The sequence below is a fragment of the Strongylocentrotus purpuratus genome, unplaced genomic scaffold (genome assembly GCF_000002235.5).
Source record: "Strongylocentrotus purpuratus isolate Spur 01 unplaced genomic scaffold, Spur_5.0 spur5_scaffold_11, whole genome shotgun sequence".
NCBI classification, from domain to species: Eukaryota; Metazoa; Echinodermata; class Echinoidea; order Camarodonta; family Strongylocentrotidae; genus Strongylocentrotus; species Strongylocentrotus purpuratus.
Window position 1 is genome coordinate 23,398,319 of NW_022145596.1, and position 17,688 is coordinate 23,416,006.

The 17,688-nt window shown below is 39.0% G+C and overlaps 2 protein-coding genes across 2 annotated transcripts; both read right to left on the minus strand.

Moving 5' to 3' along the window:
* Nucleotides 1-2: 2 nt before the first annotated feature.
* LOC115922118 lies at nt 3-2,568 on the minus strand. The gene is made up of 5 exons (XM_030980202.1): nt 2,223-2,568; nt 1,639-1,770; nt 1,034-1,153; nt 315-494; nt 3-118 (listed from the first exon to the last, which is right to left on the minus strand). Exons 1-5 carry the CDS (start codon nt 2,566-2,568, stop codon nt 3-5), a joined length of 894 nt encoding a protein of 297 aa, XP_030836062.1.
* A 3,284-nt stretch (nt 2,569-5,852) lies between these two features.
* LOC115922119 lies at nt 5,853-16,644 on the minus strand. The gene is made up of 11 exons (XM_030980203.1): nt 16,497-16,644; nt 15,632-15,766; nt 14,813-14,950; nt 13,593-13,760; nt 12,111-12,821; nt 11,578-11,709; nt 9,952-10,071; nt 9,149-9,328; nt 8,578-8,764; nt 7,317-7,561; nt 5,853-7,002 (listed from the first exon to the last, which is right to left on the minus strand). Exons 1-11 carry the CDS (start codon nt 16,528-16,530, stop codon nt 6,686-6,688), a joined length of 2,367 nt encoding a protein of 788 aa, XP_030836063.1. The 5' UTR covers nt 16,531-16,644; the 3' UTR covers nt 5,853-6,685.
* Between the last annotated feature and the right edge of the window lie 1,044 nt (nt 16,645-17,688).

The window sequence follows — 17,688 nt, forward strand, 5'->3', positions numbered from 1 at the left end:
GTTCACGCCCAGGGCTGCATAGCACCCCACCAGGTAAAATGCCTTGCCTCGAAGCTCCACACCGGCTCTTTAAACCGATCAAGTCTCACTTTGCCAACGCCTCCTTTCCTCCAAACGCCTGCAAAACAAGCAAAGGTTGTTGTTTTTATAACATTTTTAAAGTACAGAAGTCCTCAATTATTCTTGAATGATGTTGATATATGGGTCTGCACACGCATGGGACATCATAATTTAGTTCAAAACTTCCAACTTTTGCTAGTTATTGATTGGTATTTGGATCAGTCAACCTTCTTTGAAGAAAAATGATTTCGTACCTGTCGTTTTATCAAAGTACCACGCTGGTATGCGACTCCCTTGACGAGTACCCCGGGGTTTTCGGCTAAGAGGGAACTCGGCTTCGAATGGCAGCATAAGATCGACTGGTTGTTCGTTGTCCATATTGACCACTGTCAGCTCAGCCATAGAGAAGACTGCTAAGCCTATTAGTGTGGTTCCTAAAGTTGAAGAGCAATTTATATTGGTCACTACATTTGAGGGCGGGATCACTAACACCCCCCCCCCCCGGGGGGTATTTATTTGTTGTTATTACTATTATGATTAATATTATTTTAGTTCTTATATCTTTATCGTCATAATTATTGTTATCAACATTATTATCATAATCAGCATTATCATTCATTGAGTAACCCCCAACAATAGCCCGTTCTATATTACAAGTGTAACTTTTCATATTAAAAAGATACTCCTCTCAACTACCCTGCGATGATATATATAATACATATATATGTATATATATATATATATACAAATGACTGTACAGATCGTTATCGGCATAAAACAAACGATTATTCATTAAAAAAAGCATTCATAAAAAGTTCTGCCAGAAAGAAAAAATATGTCTTATATAATCAAGCTGTATTTATTTAAAGGACCCATCAGTCTGTTCAGTGCTGCAGTACGTATCTCGATAATTAAGGAAAACCATTGTCCTTCAATAACGTCCATCTCTGTGTCGGGTGAAAGTGTTGCTTACCTTCCGATGAGTCTACAGCTCCAATGAGCTCAGGAGCCTGCCTCAGTTCGGATGGATTACTCGTATCTACATCCTGGAACTTAAACTCAACACGGCTCTGCTCCGGAGTATCAAGACTGCCTAACAATATAACAAAAACAAACAAAAAACTAAACAAACCAACATCAAACAAAAATTATGCTACCAAGGTATATTAAACTGATGTTAGCAAACTTGAACCATTTCTAACAAGTGTTCTCATATCCACTTCTCCTCGATGATTATGCTTCTAGATGATCATGCTGAAGTAATATAGAGCGTACGTTAATTATGTCCTGCATTTAACATCATAAACAAATATGTTGAAATACGTTGAAATGTCTAAATTATGTGACTGGCTACTTATGATCAACTATGTTTACTACTTTACTCGAAACTGCTTAGGATATCGAGCTAATCTTGCTGAGTATTAACCAAATATGTCTAGCGGTGTGACATTTTGCATTACGACTGGCATATGAGCCATATTTCATTTTGTGTGGTACGGAACATTTTGTTTAATCGCATTAGATTTGCTATAGAATTTCGTCACTACGGAATTTCCAAGAATTTGATGACTTCGTTACCTGCTGGAATTTCAAAACTGTACGGAATGCCTTTAAATCTTGGCCTGAACTCCACCAGACGATCAAGCCCCGACATCCAAGTGATCTCCTTCCTCATCGAGTGCTTCTGCATCGAGATGGTATGAATGTTTCCTGAAACGAACAGACAGGGAAATCATCAAACTTTATTTTTCGGTTTAGTTTATTGGGGCTCACTAGCCACGATCTGCCAGCGTAAAAGCTGTTGCCCTCCCTTCATATTAAACTGATGCAAATTTTATTGTCGATTTTGTATAGTTTGTAGATATCAAGATGATGAATGAATAATGAATAATGAATAAAGTCATCTTCACTGAAGACGCTTCTTCTGCTTCTTCTGTTTACAAACACCCTTGGTACAACTTATTTCTTTCATTCTTTTTCCTAGTCATGCAGTGAAAGTGTATTCCTATATTCTAATAGTATCAACATGATCGATCCGCATCAAGATATCATTAATACAAACATCATGCCCTTAATCATGACAAAGGTGATACTCATCCTTTTTGTATGACGTAATAAAGAGGTGTTTGAATAACCAGTTTTGCAAATAAAATTGTACTCACTCTCTTCAGGTTTGAAACGGTAAGTCGATGACGTATCCAGGTATCCCTTCTTGGAAGCGACTATGATGAGCTGTTCGGCTGTCGCGATGTCCGCCCACATCGTACCATTCGCGTCGGTCGACGAGTTTGCGATCATCACGGACCCGTCTTGGACAGTTAGTCTTATAATCCGAATTTCCACGTCAGCCAATGGGACTTCAAAGGCCGAACCATCCCTGGTCAACACGGTAAGTCCTAAAGGTGTGGGCAACGAGTTCATCGTCGTCAAAGGCCACTCTTGAGCAGCTTGTCGGACTTTGCGAACCTTGACGTCAGACAGCAGAGCGTCCTGTGCCAAGTTGTCCATGATGAGCAAATTAAACCAAATCGGAACCGGTGTGATAGAACGAGTTGTGAGTATTGCAGAAAAAGGTTGAGAAGTTACCGTTGTCGACGCCCTGGGCTTCGGAGTTAATGCAAGCTCTTTGGTTGTTTGTGTTTCATTACTTGTAGTAAGTCCATGTATGTTAGCTGGTTTCAAAGGTGATTTCGTGGTCGACGTTGCTGTAGCATGTTGCAAAGGTGGCAGCGAGGTTGTTGCAACCGCCAGTGCTGTTGTAGGTTGTGTTGATGTTGGACATGCTGTTTTGAAAATAGATAACCATGAATTAAACTATTACCAATGGCTATCCAATCGCACGAATGTAAAACCATGCATTTCCTTTCATCTGCCCTGCACCTATATCTTTCAAAAAAATATGACATCATTTCACTCAACTCACAGTACGACAATACACCTGACGGTGGCCTGTACTACAACTGAAGAAGAAGAAGAACTCAACTTATCATATCAATAAATGAAGATGTATAAGCAAGGAGATTTAAATATATAATCATCATTGCTACTGGGAAGAAGCGTTTGGAAAATTAAAAAAGAATGGATTTTTAAGCCTCAGTCTCATCGTTTTATAAAAATCCTCTTCGCTCTGTTAAACTGTAATGATTTTTGTTTATATGTTATGTTTTTGTAATAAGGAAAATTCACATTTTTTGTTTTGCTGTTCTTTTGTGAAGGGCAGATATATAAAAAAAAAATTGTGTAAATGTTTTTATCGGAGTTCCGCATATAGCTGAGGAAGCATGACACAATATCATTACACATCTGTGTTCTAATTTGATAACAATAATAAGCTGCAATCAACTATCAAGCATTAGCCAATCAGAAGAAGAAAAATATGTCATCACTCGCGATTATTAATCACAGCTTCCAGTAGAATGAATTTCGTCTAATGGGCAATGTTTCCGAACGGCATTTGATTTAATAGTATATATGGTAATAATGTAGCAACAACGTTCTCTTCTTTCGCTTTAGATCTCTTTAACCTCTTGAAATAATGGACAAAATAAGACTTTCTTGTTTTTCATTTTGATCACAATATTTATTTAAAGAAACAATTGAAAAGACATTGCATAGATTTCCAGTTTAAACACACGATTAACATATTAACATTTCATCATCATAATTAATCTACAGTCAGATGTATGGTAACACGGGTGACACAGTGGTAAACAAATCATTATATCAACAACAAAAATATACCAAATTATGAATGACACTAGTGCATTTGTTACAGAATTCATTTATTTATGACGAAGGCAAGTCCAGGTTATTTGGTCGTTTGCTATCCCATACGTTACCAAAAATAATGGAAGCTGTCACTGTCCTTGATATCACCTGAAAATCGAGTTTCGTAAAAAATAAAATATCAAACATCGAATATCGAACACAAACAAATTGTATACCTCATATGTTGTATTCGATACCAGATATTTGATATTCGACTTTACGAAACTCGAATTGCATTCTTACTATGTACTTAATTGCTTATCAATTTGATAAATGCACAATTCATATCTAGATCACAACCTTATTTCTTTCTTTCCCCTCTCGCATTTCCTTAATCTTACAATTAGCATTGGTATTTTTTTTCTTGAGCCTTTAAAATATATGGATCACCTTATATGCAATGTGTTTTATGCATGACAACATAACACATTTCCGTCGACGTGGACAATAAATACATTGAATTGAATTGAAATGATCCAAACTCTAATAAGGCCATCATATTCATAATCATTATTTTCTGAAATACTTAAATCGTGATGTATTCGGTGACATAAAGGATACAATATCATGGACTTGACAATCGATACATACCCAGTGAATTATAATTATTCACTGCTTGCATTTTATGACTTGGGGGGATAAACGTGTAATACGAATCTCTAATTTGAAGGTAGAACCTGCCGAATGCAAACTTAGGTGAATAAAAATCGTATTCAAATCGATATAATTATATGCAAAATAGGAGAATTCGAAATAATTGTTTTCTCAAAAAATACTTTACAACTCGCAAAGGATCTGAACTCTTCATTTTTGAATAGGTAATGACCAATTCCAAACAGGCGGAAACAGAATGACATTGTTTCTCTCTGCATGGCATAAATTAAATTTCTACTTATTATCAATTGCAGGGTCTATTGATAAACTTGCTATCATACAAGTTGTTAAGTTACCACTTTGTTTTACACACAAAATGCCTTCATTTACCACAGTCGTAAATGGCCATTGTGATCATTTTTATTCTGTCTTTGTCGGTCAGGGCCCCGTTGCATACAACTTACCATTGATGGTAATTTTGCAATCAATGGCAAGTACCATGTTTACAGGGCTCAACATCCAATCACAATCAAGGTTTCCATGGTAGTTACCATTGATGGCAAAGTTACCATCAATGGTAAGTTTTGTGCAACCGGGCCCTGGTTTCGGTCTCTATGGTTTTACTGAGGTACTACAAATCAACACAAGGAATACCAATAGAAAATATAACCAGATACACCGATTCTGAACATGATTTCTTAAAATGACAAGTATGGTTAATTATAAGAATTGATTATTTAGCAATATGTTTAAAATATGAAATTTTGTTAAGACACATTGGTAAATCAGAATGATCAAATGACAAAAATATTGACGATATATCATAATCATTATTTTCTTCATGGTTAGCCATTCTCACGATAATAGCCATATCAGAAGCATTTTTTTTTTTAATTTCCTAGCATGCACTTACGAGTACTCTTATACACAAGTTTCACACAAAACATACATTATATTTATATTTAACACTTTGTAAAATTTAAAATAATTCAATTTCAGTAACACTTTATCAACATCTTTATCATCACAGAAGTCCATCCATCAGATTATAATCATGACAAACAGGCAAGATATATATATATTACACCACGTTGCAATTTCAATATTTACAAAATGCAACATTTCTTTAAATACCATATAATTTCCCCCAAACGAGGAGAAATTCCCCATCAGTTGTATTGATATTATTAAGGATAGAATATGATACTAATTTCAGCCATAAAAAAAACTACATTGGAAAAGATAGAAAGAGGGGACAAACGGGACTTGTAAAGACTTTCGAAGAGATATTATAGACCAGAATAGACAGACTGACAACGTGAAAGATATAACGAAAGGAAATAAACTTGTGTGTCAGGTGAATTGGAAGGGTCACTAATTTACAAAACTACTGCAGCTACAGGGTACATATTTTGTATAATAATAATAATGTTAAACCTAATAGACTAGTCCGTCTATTTCACAATATACATGAATGTATATAGAATAGTAATACTTGGCTTTGCAGTATAAAATAAGCACCATTTTAGGCATGCACAGAACGTCATCAACTAATAAACACACTCATACAATCAAGAAACGTCTGGTGACAGCTTTTTTTGTCAGAGGTAATATGTAAGTCTGAAAAACAAATGTTACAACCACTGTAAATGTTTTGAAATCAAAAGATGCACAGCTTTTTTTCCATACTATCCACTATTTCGTTTTCCATCAAATACGCTTTGGTAACCAGATAATGGTTCTAACATTAGTCTGCCCTTCCAATATTAAGATCGTCGCACATCTTCGGTGTGTATTGTCAGGTTCTTTATAATACGTGTTCCAACCGAATTTGCGTCATCAAATCAAGCACACAGTTGTTGTCCATGACAAGGCAGCCAGCGAATATACAGAGGAAGAACTGTCTTCGACGATATCAAGATGATACAAATACATCTGGAAACATCACTCTCCACGGAGTCATGTCAATATCAAAGATTCTTGAACAGGGTTTTTCGATTCAGCGCGAAACAACACTTACATCTAGCGTCCGTTAATTCTTTTCATTGCGATGTCCCCACCACTCGAATCCTCATAGCCTACACATCAAAGAATAGCTTACACTATTTTGTGTCACCTTCGACATCACAGTTCTGTTTATAAATGGTGACATCGATGTGCTTAGCGCAGTCGAATCGTCACGAACTGATATGTTTTGAAATAAATAAAACAGGAAAAACAAACAGAAATATCGCAATCCAGTCAGGTCGTTATGAAGCCAAGATCAAATCGATGGTTTCGAATAATACATACTGCTACTGCTGCTTCCTCGGTTTCGAATAAAAACGCTACTGGCGACCCCCCGCGCAGGGTCATAGTTCGTGCTAAGGACTTCGTATGTGTACTCTTCGGTCGACCGTCTGCAGACCGGGTTTTTACCGCTCCATCTACCGCAAGGTAAGCACGCCCTCTGCGACTCGCCAACCAGTTGGTAGCCACCCGTGCACTCGAAGGATACCATGCCACCGATCCTGTAGTCTGAGGAATACGTCTTCGCGAAGCGAGGGATGTCCGGCTCGTTACAGTGTGTCAACCTTACATCTGTTTGGGAGGACGGAAGGATGGAGCGTTAGCATGACTATCTTCCAACTAAACTGACTACTGGGCATATTTTAGAGGAGTCAAATAAGAGGAGTCATCTTAAGGCCAGATGACCAATATATCTGGTTATTAATACGTAAAATATTTCTCTATCTTCAGCATGTTCAATGCCACATGGAAAAATAACGATGAAATAACATTACTTTAAGCCTTGATATATGGTATAGGCATAATAGGCCTGAAGCACACCCTCCTGATAAGAAGCTGTATAATCCTATGGATGCGGAATCATAAGAATGAGAGGATTAGCTTACCTCTGACTACAATAGTGACCTCTTCACACTCCTGTGTCACGGTCCCTTCGGACGGTCTCAGGACCTGCGTATCATACTCGGCTGGGCAATACGAGGGGCCACCGGGGGTGCCTGTCCTAAACTTGGGCTTCTTGGAGCAGGGCGACGAAACCCTGACCTGACCGCCCATCTTAAACTGGGCGCACGTCCGTCCTTCGGCACTGGTCACACTCGAGGACGAAAAGGAGAAATCAAGACCGTTCACTCTGGAAATAAGAAAAAGCGAATCCTTCGTTTAAAAGAGCTGGCAATAATAAAACTTGTGTACACAAAATGTACTATAAACTACCAAGAACATTTTTTTTATCTGGAAGATAAACATTTCAAAAGGACAATTGTCGGGGTAGATATCGTTTTGGGATGGTAGGCTAGGAAATCGGATAGTTGAAGGAACCAAATATTAATCAAGGTACACGGTTTCGAAGGTTCGTGAGACCAAGTGTCCTCAAGATTGAAGATTTTCGTTCTTGTATACCTACTGACTAGTTGTCGGAAGGACCATTATAATACAACCTCGAAGGCCTCTGGCTCAAATTAGTTTGGAAGATGAAAACATTCGAGCGTGGAAACCTCTGGACTAGGTAACCGTCACTCGTTCCAAATTCCCCCAGAGCAATTGTTGAAGAATGTACCTAGCAATTGCTCATGATTTGTGTATTTCTGTAAAGCTACAGTCCCATATACGTCCCGGACCGTCCCGGACCATCCCGGACCCCATCCGGGGTGATCCGGGATTCGGTCCGTGTTGACACCGTGTTGGCACCAGGGTGGTCCTGGGTGGTCCTGGATGGTCCTGGATGGTCCTGGATGGTCCTGGGCGGTCCGGGAGTCGACCCCGGATGTTTTTGACGGTCAAAAACTGCCGGGGTGGTCCGGGACGGTCCGGGACAATAGTTTGATCCGGGGTGATCCGTGTAGCCACCGTGCTGGGTCCGGGGTCATCCGTAGTGGCGCCGGGGCGGTCCGTGTTGATCCGTGGCAGTCCGGGAGTGAGTTATTGACCGCCCAGGACCATCCAGGACCATCCAGGACCATCCAGGACCATCCAGGACCATCCAGGACCACCCCGGTGCCAACACGGTGTCAACACGGACCGAATCCCGGATCACCCCGGATGGGGTCCGGGATGGTCCGGGACGGTCCGGGACGTATATGGGACTGTAGCTTAAGAAGGGGGATCTTGGTGTTTGAACTGTCTAAACAAGCTGGAGAGTTCACTTACTCAACAGGGACGTAACTGGCGATCCGTTTGCATTTCTTGTCGTAGCACGTTCTGATGATAATACAGGATGTCTCTGGCCAGGGCTGCATGGCACTCCACCAAGTGAAATGTCTTGCCTGAAAGCTCCACACAAGCTCCCCGTGTTGATTCCGTTTCACTTTACCAATACCACTTTTTTTCCACACGCCTGCAGAGTAAGTAGAAGACATACAAATACATTACAATTTTTTTACAGTGCTTTTGAGGAAAGCCGTTGATGATTCCAAACCAAATACTAAAAGCTCTAAAGGGATTGTGCGTTATTTGTCGGAATAGCTCGGTATCCCATTGCACTTTGGTCAAACGAACTATTGGAACATTCAGGAAGAAACCTAATATATCTAAATATGGACGTCTGTTGTTGCCCCTTTGCTGTACGTGGCCCCTGGGACCGGTTAAAAGGGGCCTAGAAATGCATTTGATCAAGCAAAAAAGGTACCACAAAATAAACAAACCTGATACATATTCAGAAGAGCTAGTATTCGTATGCATTTTTGGTCATGCTAGAGGAAGATTTTTTCTCAATCTTTACCTGTCGCCTTATCGAAGTACCAGGCGGGGATTCGAGTTCCATGACGAGCACCTCGTGGTTTTCTATTGAGAGGGAACTCGGCTTCAAATGGCAGCATGACGTCGACAAGATCATTGGTCTCCGTGTTGACTACCGTCACTTCGGCCATCGAAAAGGCCTCTAGTCCGGTCAATTTAATTCCTGTAAAACAAAATCGAAAATATGTGTTGCTTATGGAACATTAACACGTATTCCTTAACCCTTCATCTTCTGAATTCTCTGACATAAACAATTTAGTTCCCGTGGCATGAAAAACATAGTTTTGCAAAAATTGCAAATTAGTTTCTTATCTTTACAACATGTGATCAATATTTTTAAGGTTTTCTATTTAGAGGGAATTCGGCTTCGAATGGCAGCATGACGTCGACAAGATCATTGGTCTCCGTGTTGACCACCGTCACTTCGGCCATCGAAAAGGCCTCTAGTCCGGTTAATTTAATTCCTGAAGTGTAAAACAAAATGGTAAATATGTGTTGCTTATCGAACATTAACACGTATCCTTAACCCATCTTCTTTTGAATTCTCTGACATAAACCACTTTAACAGTGCAAAAATTGCAGATTGGTATCTTATCTTTACAATATGTGATCAATATTTGAGAACTAAAGAAGGGAATTCGTCGAGCTCCTATAATTGTAGTTGTAAATATTAATGTGATAGCCGTGCTGTTATTCTACAGCTAAATCCATCTACGTCAAGGTATCGTTACACGAATATCACGTCGTAAGAACGTTACGTAATAATTTCTTGAAAATTGTACTTACCGTCTGCAGATTCTACTGCACCAATCAGCTCAGGCACCTCTTTTAATTCCAATGGATTACTCGTGTTCACACCCGAAAACCTCACCTCAAAGATACTTTCCTCAGGGATATCCAGACTACCTAAAATTGGAATGAACACAAAAATTGGTATTAGTCAGTGTATTGATCAATTATGTTTCAAAGTTTGAAAATGGTTAAACTGTCAATTTGCCAATGTGCTGACAGCTGACCAGTCATTTTGGCTTGCATATGAGTGACATCGGGAACATTAATGAGGAAGCTACGAACGAAAACATTTGAGATGAACCCTATACGTTACTACGTGGGTCTTGAGACATGTTTAGTGTGGTTGATATGAGGTTAGACCGGATCTGATTTCTGGCTCCAATCTTTTCTATTAAAGTCGGTCTTGATTGCTGATTAAGGTGGAGACAGAAATCGCACAAGTAGCAACTTCGAGTCGAGTGTAAACTAGTTTATAACGTCCGCAGGAAGGACCTGGAAACATAATTGCCTGAAACACATGACCGGCATAATCACTCAACTTAGCCATAGTACCGGACAAAGATTCGGCATGGTTTGGATCTGAAACGAGTATTCTTTAATCAGTTTACTTTATTTATCATACATATCTTCGTTCAAGATCTGGCAAGCATTATGTGAGTGTTATCGAATCATTTTGTTTAAAGTTTTAACATTTGACCCTGCCACGAATGTACTGCGTGTCTTTTCATTATGTATGGCTTCAATTGAAATGATCAAGCGATAGTGCTTAAAACAGGTTAACTCGGTTTTGAGGAGACCTGGGTTCCGTCCTATTATTTCTGCGACTGGTCGCGACTTGTTGGATATCAATCGCAACTCTGTAGTAAAGAGATATGAGTTTGTAATATTACAATGTTTGGAGGGCCTGTGATAAATCTGGAGCAAATCAATTCTTTGTAGACCGGGCCCAGGGACCCGTTTCACAAAGCCTTTTTCCAATGAAAATGACAACAACAAAAAATCGGTGACAAATCTGCTGATAACCAATCAGAAGCAAGTATTTCAGTAGCTTATAACAAAAACTGTCATTTTTCACTGATGACAAGTTTTGTGAAACGGGGCCCAGGTCAGTGCACCGTAGCATTCTTTTGTAAGGCATTTTCCTGGGATAAGACTTCAAGTCAGAAGTCCAAGTTTACATATAATCATCTCAACAACTAAAATAATGTTGTTCATCGCTCATCTACCTTGAACATGAACGCAAGGCTCTCAAAAATAAACTGCAGTGCGATTTCATTTATATCCTATTGCATTTTCTATAGACTTCATGTTCAGATTACGTAATGTCATTTCCATGTTAGCAGAATTAAATATGAGATGCACAAGGTTGCTGAAAACGCCTTGAGTTTGTTTAAGAGAGTCTCTTCGATCGTGTTTTTGTATCCTTATGACCATTATTAATGAAATCAAGGGGCGTTTAACCACAATTGTCATCAGTGACAAATGACAAGTTTTTGTTATAAGCTATTGAAATCCTTGCTTTTGATTGGTTATCAGCAGTTTTGTCACTGATTTTTGTCATTTGTCATTGAAAAAAAGGCTTCGTGAAACGGGTTCCAGGTTGCCTTTTGTTTGTTTTACCTGCTGGAATCTCGACACTGTATGGTATTCCAACGTTGTTAGGTCTGAACTCTACAAGGCGATCCATCCCAGACATCCAGACAAACTCCTTCCTCAGTGGATGCCTGTGAACCAGCATCGGCAAAACGTTTTCTGAAACATAAAAGGGTAATGGAGAGTTCTTTAGAATTATTCTACAAGAAAATGTTGACTTCAATTTTCATCGCATTCACCTACAGCTGTTTCATGTTCTTGCTTTCAATAGCTATGTCCTTGGAATGAATATGTATATTCTTCTTGCATTAGTTCCCACTTTGACACCACGGGCAGGTAATGGGCGCAAGAGATACGTTGTAATCATAAGGGAAACTAAAAGATGCAAAATTTTGATCTTGAAACGATCACATTTTCGTCTTTATGAAGTGTGTTTAATTCCTAGATGTTTCATTTAATCACGGCTATTTATGCCAGAGGCACCATGTACAGTAATAACTAGACATGTGGTCGCTGCAAATTAATGCTGCAATACCGTAGCACTAACCAATCTTACTCACTTTCTCCTGGTTGGAAGCGGTATGTTGAGGACGTCTCCATGTATCCTTTCTTGGAAGCGACCACGATGATGGGTTCTCCTTCGGGGATGTCCATCCACACGAGACCGTCATCGGTGGTCGACGAGTTTGACGTCGTCACCGGCCAGTCCTGGACGGTCGGTCTGATTATTCGAACCTGGACGTCAGGGAGCAGAGCCTGTTGGGCCGAACCGTCCATGGTCAACACAGTAAGACCGGTTGGCACCGGGGTGGTAGGAGGAGATGTGGGTATGATTGTGGTAGGTTGAGGTGTTGTTGTTGGTTCTGGCGTTGTGGTTGGCTCTGGAGTTGTGGTTGGCTCTGGCGTTGTGGTTGGCTCTGGTGTTGTGGTTGGCGCTGGTGTTGTCGTTGGTTCTGGCGTAGTTGTAGGCTCTGGTGTTGTGGTAGGTTCTGGTGTAGTTGTAGGCGTGGGAGTCGTTGTCGGTTCTGGTGTAGTTGTAGGCTCTGGTGTTGTTGTAGGTTCGGGTGTAGTGGTTGGCGCGGGAGTCGTTGTCGGTTCCGGTGTTGTTGTCGGTTCCGGTGTTGTTGTAGGTTCCGGTGTGGTCGTGGGTGCATGTGTTGTCGTTGGTTCAGGTGTAGTGGTTGGCTCGGGAGTTGTTGTTGCGACTGTCGTTGTCGGGGGTGGCGTTGTTGTGGGTATTGTTGTGGTAGGTGGTGGCGATGTTGGGAACGCTGTTCGGGGAAAAACCAAAAATTAAAGGTGAATGAAACTTTCAATGAACACCAACATGACCCACGTGGGTCCATGACAAAAAATCATCAATGCAAAAAATTACATCCTTTCAATAAGGAAGAAAAACCTTATACACATCAAACAAGCATGATAGGGTAGATGACATAGATGGATGTCTCGGACTCCAAACCAAATCAAATCACCTTTTTTTTTATTAGATAGTGAACTAATAATAATAATAATAATAATAGCTCGTTCTTATATAGCGCTTTTCAGGACCAGAGGCCCTCTCAAAGCGCTTTACAGATAAGTATATTATTACCCCGGTCATTGGATTCAGGCTTACCCGCAAACAATGTATGCACATTCTCCACTCCCTGGGGAGCATTCCAGCCAGGCGTCATTCTTACAAGCGCACATTTGCTAATCTAACCACATTAGCTTTCGCATCCTACCCGGTACCCATTTAACACCTGGGTGGAGAGTGGCAAATGTAGATCAATGTCTTGCCAAAGGACATTAGTGCTGCGGCGGGACTTGAACCGCGGACCTTGTGATCCACAATTCTAACCATAATGCTAACCAGCACACTCCTACAGACCTACGGATACTGTTTCTGTGAAAACTTACCATATATCGAAGATAGTTTTGTTCTTTTTTTCTTCTTCTGGTGTTATGTAGTTGAATATCAAGACAATATCCAATCTGTCATTACACAACCACGCATGTTCATATTAATTACTCGTGCTGCATTCATACTGAAGACTTACGTGTACATGATTCTCCATTGCCGTAATGTGTAGGTGGGCACCGGCCGCATTCATACTTGTAGATCACTCCACTCTCGGGGAACACCATAAGCTGCGTGCTGGGAAGGATGTTGAGATCTGTACATGCCACTCCCTCGAAACAGGGATGGTTCTCACATGTGTGTGGATCTGCCAAAATGAACATTAGAATATCATAGTTAAAAGTAAAGAACGAATAAGATGCGAAAATGTATAACCATGCACACCACTTCGTTTCTATGGCAATGAACCGTGTGTATAATGTCGACCAGTTTCATACAATCTATGTTAATGTTGCTAAAGACGAAATAATTAAAGAAGAGAAGACAGTGACATCATCATATAAAGATAGGAGTGTCTTCTACTATAGACATATTAGATACGAACCGCACCAACATCTCAAGTGGTATTATTGTTATTAATATTTTAAGTGCCCCCTTTTTTGGCAAGGAAATTACTTTAAAAATATGACAGCTTGCTTTGTGGCTGATAAAATAATTTATTGTTTAGGAAGTAGCACTGATGCACAATGTTCAGTTGTTGTGACGGAAGTAATGCGAGAAAGAGAAGCATTGAAACTTTGCACACACCTTGGTACACAAGTCTTTCTATTGGATCTCTAATATGAAGAATGACTGTTAGCGTTACATTGTGTACCGACGTGGTGACGAAATGACGTCACAATCAAACATTAGTCCAAATGCTTCAGTCGACAACGAACTGATCATGATTTTAAACTCGATGGACGCAGTAATAACCAATTCAAAAATAGATTCAAACCTCACAAATATAATTTCTACAATGGTCTTTCATGATGACACAAAGGTTTGTCCGAGGTTTTGGGGGACATAGCAACATATATTGTATCCATTCTGCATCAACATAAACTACTGGTGCATAATCTTTTTTTTTTTTTTTTTTTTTTTACATAACTGTATGATTGCACTAGTTCTTTACCAGAGGCACTTGGGGAAAGAAGCAACCATACTTTAAAATACATTTGAAAACGGGTCTAATTGTTTAAATCATCAAGCTTGACAACGTACAAAATGTGTAATCAAACTTCAGAACTCGATTTCCCATAATTTACGAATTCACTTAAACTCGACGCGAGAAGTCGGTCAACTATCCTTGGTTAAACTCGAGTTTAATTAGATCAAGCTAAAACTCAACGATGAGTTAAAGAAAATAAGGAAACTTACGTAACCGGATGCAGTTATTGCCATCACCGATAAAACCCATTTTACAGGTACACTTGTAGCCTCCGTCCTTGGAGTTCGTCAGGGCGCAGGTGGCGTGCCGGTGACACTCATGGTCTCCACTGTTACAAATATCTTCAGCTGGGGAAGGGGCAATGGATACAAATAATGATGAACAAAATAGGGGATAGTATAGGGCCATCGAAATCATTGCTTAGTTTGCCTGAGATGAGACAAAATGTTTTGAATGTTGCATTATTAAAGATAAGATGTATTTATATGTATAGGCTCTGCCATTATATCGAATGACAACCTTTAATACTTGTCTCATCACTGATCTGTTCAATAATTAACTAAACGATTTCATTATTCAAGTATGACAAGATCCGGAATACTCTTCAAAACCTCAACCTTTTTTAAATGTAAAAGTCTATTGCCACAAAATGTTCAAGATATCAAGGGGTAGATAATATATTTAAATTGCACTGAAACTCTTTTGTTTATAATTTCCAAAGAAATTTAATGTTGTAAGTTGTTCCATTGTTTGTACATTTTCATTTTCTTCATTTCCTTCATTGCACCCTGAGGACACATTAATTACGTGAAGCTACTGCATTATAATCGCTGTAAAATCATGTTGTTATTAACGACAAACTACTCTGTACCCTCCACTTATATTTGATGCCAGCCTAAAATGTGTCAAAGCAGTAACAAGTTGGTAATATCAACACCTAAATGAACAATATAAAACCAACATCTCACTATGACTATTAAAAATAACAAGGTAACTATATTTCTACTTCTGTTGTAACAAATACTTACCCACGCATTTTAACTTTCCATTGACATAGTTGAATCGGTATCCATGGCGACAGATACACATGAAATCCCCGTATGTGTTTTTACATCGTCTGTCTCTCCCGCATGAAACCAGGCCCTCTGTGCATTCGTTGATATCTGAAAGAAAGCAGAATATATTAATAAAACCTTCGAACGTAAGTAGCCAGAGGTTTCTGCACCCAGGGCACAATCTGCTTAGACAATGTAAGAATCTTGTTCTTCTTTTTAAATCTGAGGCATTCATAAATGGTTTTTCTCTCCAAAGCTCCGAGAAAAGTCCCTCTACTCTTGATTAAATAAAAAAAACATCGTAGTATAATGAATGATAAGTACGATAATTTCAATTCTCTTAAACTCAGTGGTGAAATCGAAATGATCAGTGAACGGAAATACAGACACATATAGTTGCATATTATATTTTGATAGCTTCCTAGAAGATAGCAGTTGTATAATTCAAATTCAGCTTTATCAAATGCTTGTTAATATTTCAACATAAAAAAAAATCGGAACATGTGAAGCAAATACGCTAGCATTAAAAAAAAGTACTGTCACTTGAAAAATTCAAGTACCAAGAACATAAAAAAAAAATCTTTAATGTTTCATAAATTTACTACCTTGTTAATTTCCTTCATCGTTATTACTTTTCATGTGAGGCGAATACGCCAACATGAGAATTACATAACTATGTACATGTGAAATTCAATGTACCAATATTGTAATAAAAAAAATAAACATAGCGATTTCCTTTACGACTAACTTTCTCTTCAGATTTCTTTACTAATTAGTTCTTATATTCTCTTGGTTATTCCTAGGTTATTACAAGTATTTGCTGTGAATACAAACGTACCTTCGCAGTTGTAGCCATCTGCTGCAACTCGCATGCCGGCTGGACAGAGACACCTAGTTTTGTAGTGATCGTAACGCTGACATCCATATACACAACGACTTGCACTGCAGGAATGATCAGCTGTACAATGAAATAAACATACAGGTTGTACAGTATACTTCAAAAAGAATGTCCAAAACGAAAGCCCTTTTAAGGTAAATGACCATCTGAAATTCGATAAATTCCTTATATACAGACATGGCAATCGTGCAATGCGTTTGGGCAGATTCGTCTCATACTCCCCAATCATGTAACGCGAAATGAATTTTCTTTTACTAAAAACTTGAATGTATCCATTTTCAAAATGTATTCAAATTTATACGTGTTTCACTATCTATTACATCCACCTGATCCATTTGATTGTGTCTCAATAGTCAGAATGCAAATTACATACACCAGTCGTTGCTAGGTCAGACAAACATTATGACCTGTCATGTCTCAAAATAAGTAATGTACGCGGCGATTTGCATGCTGACTACTTAAATTTGATTGTTCGGAACAAGTTAATCAAATAATTCGTATCACAGAGGCACTTCATAAAGTCATAGGCATTTATGAAAGTGTTGTCACATTACTCAAATGGCCTATTATCATACCAATGAAGAAAAAAAATTCTTACACTTGCATTCATCAATATTCTAACGAAAGGTGCTACATATACATGGAGGCCTATTTTTATAAACCTGGCGAAAAAATTGACATTTTTATGTCAACTAAGTATCAGATGTAAACTAGGTTATGTAACCGCCATTAATATGAATAAACATAACAAATTAGTATTTCAAAATAGGATGATGCTACGAAATTAGACGGGACAGTATTTAACCGCACATTAGGAAGGAGAAGCGATACGATACGAAATGATTTTCCAAGTGGTAAATGTATGATATTTAAGATCTTTAAATACTATTGTATATTCAAAGACGTCTCTAAAGTGTTGCTTATGTTAATTCATGTTCACATTGACACCTTTCTCATTGAAGAAAGAGCAGAGACCACCTACCTATACACGTCCTGTTATCCGCGAGTAGGGTATTCCCAGCCTCGCAATAGCAGCGATAACTACCGGGGACGTTCATGCACCGATGCTGGCAAGGTCGTTGGGCACACTCGTTTACATCTGGAATTGAAAATTAAATGACAGATAAAGAAA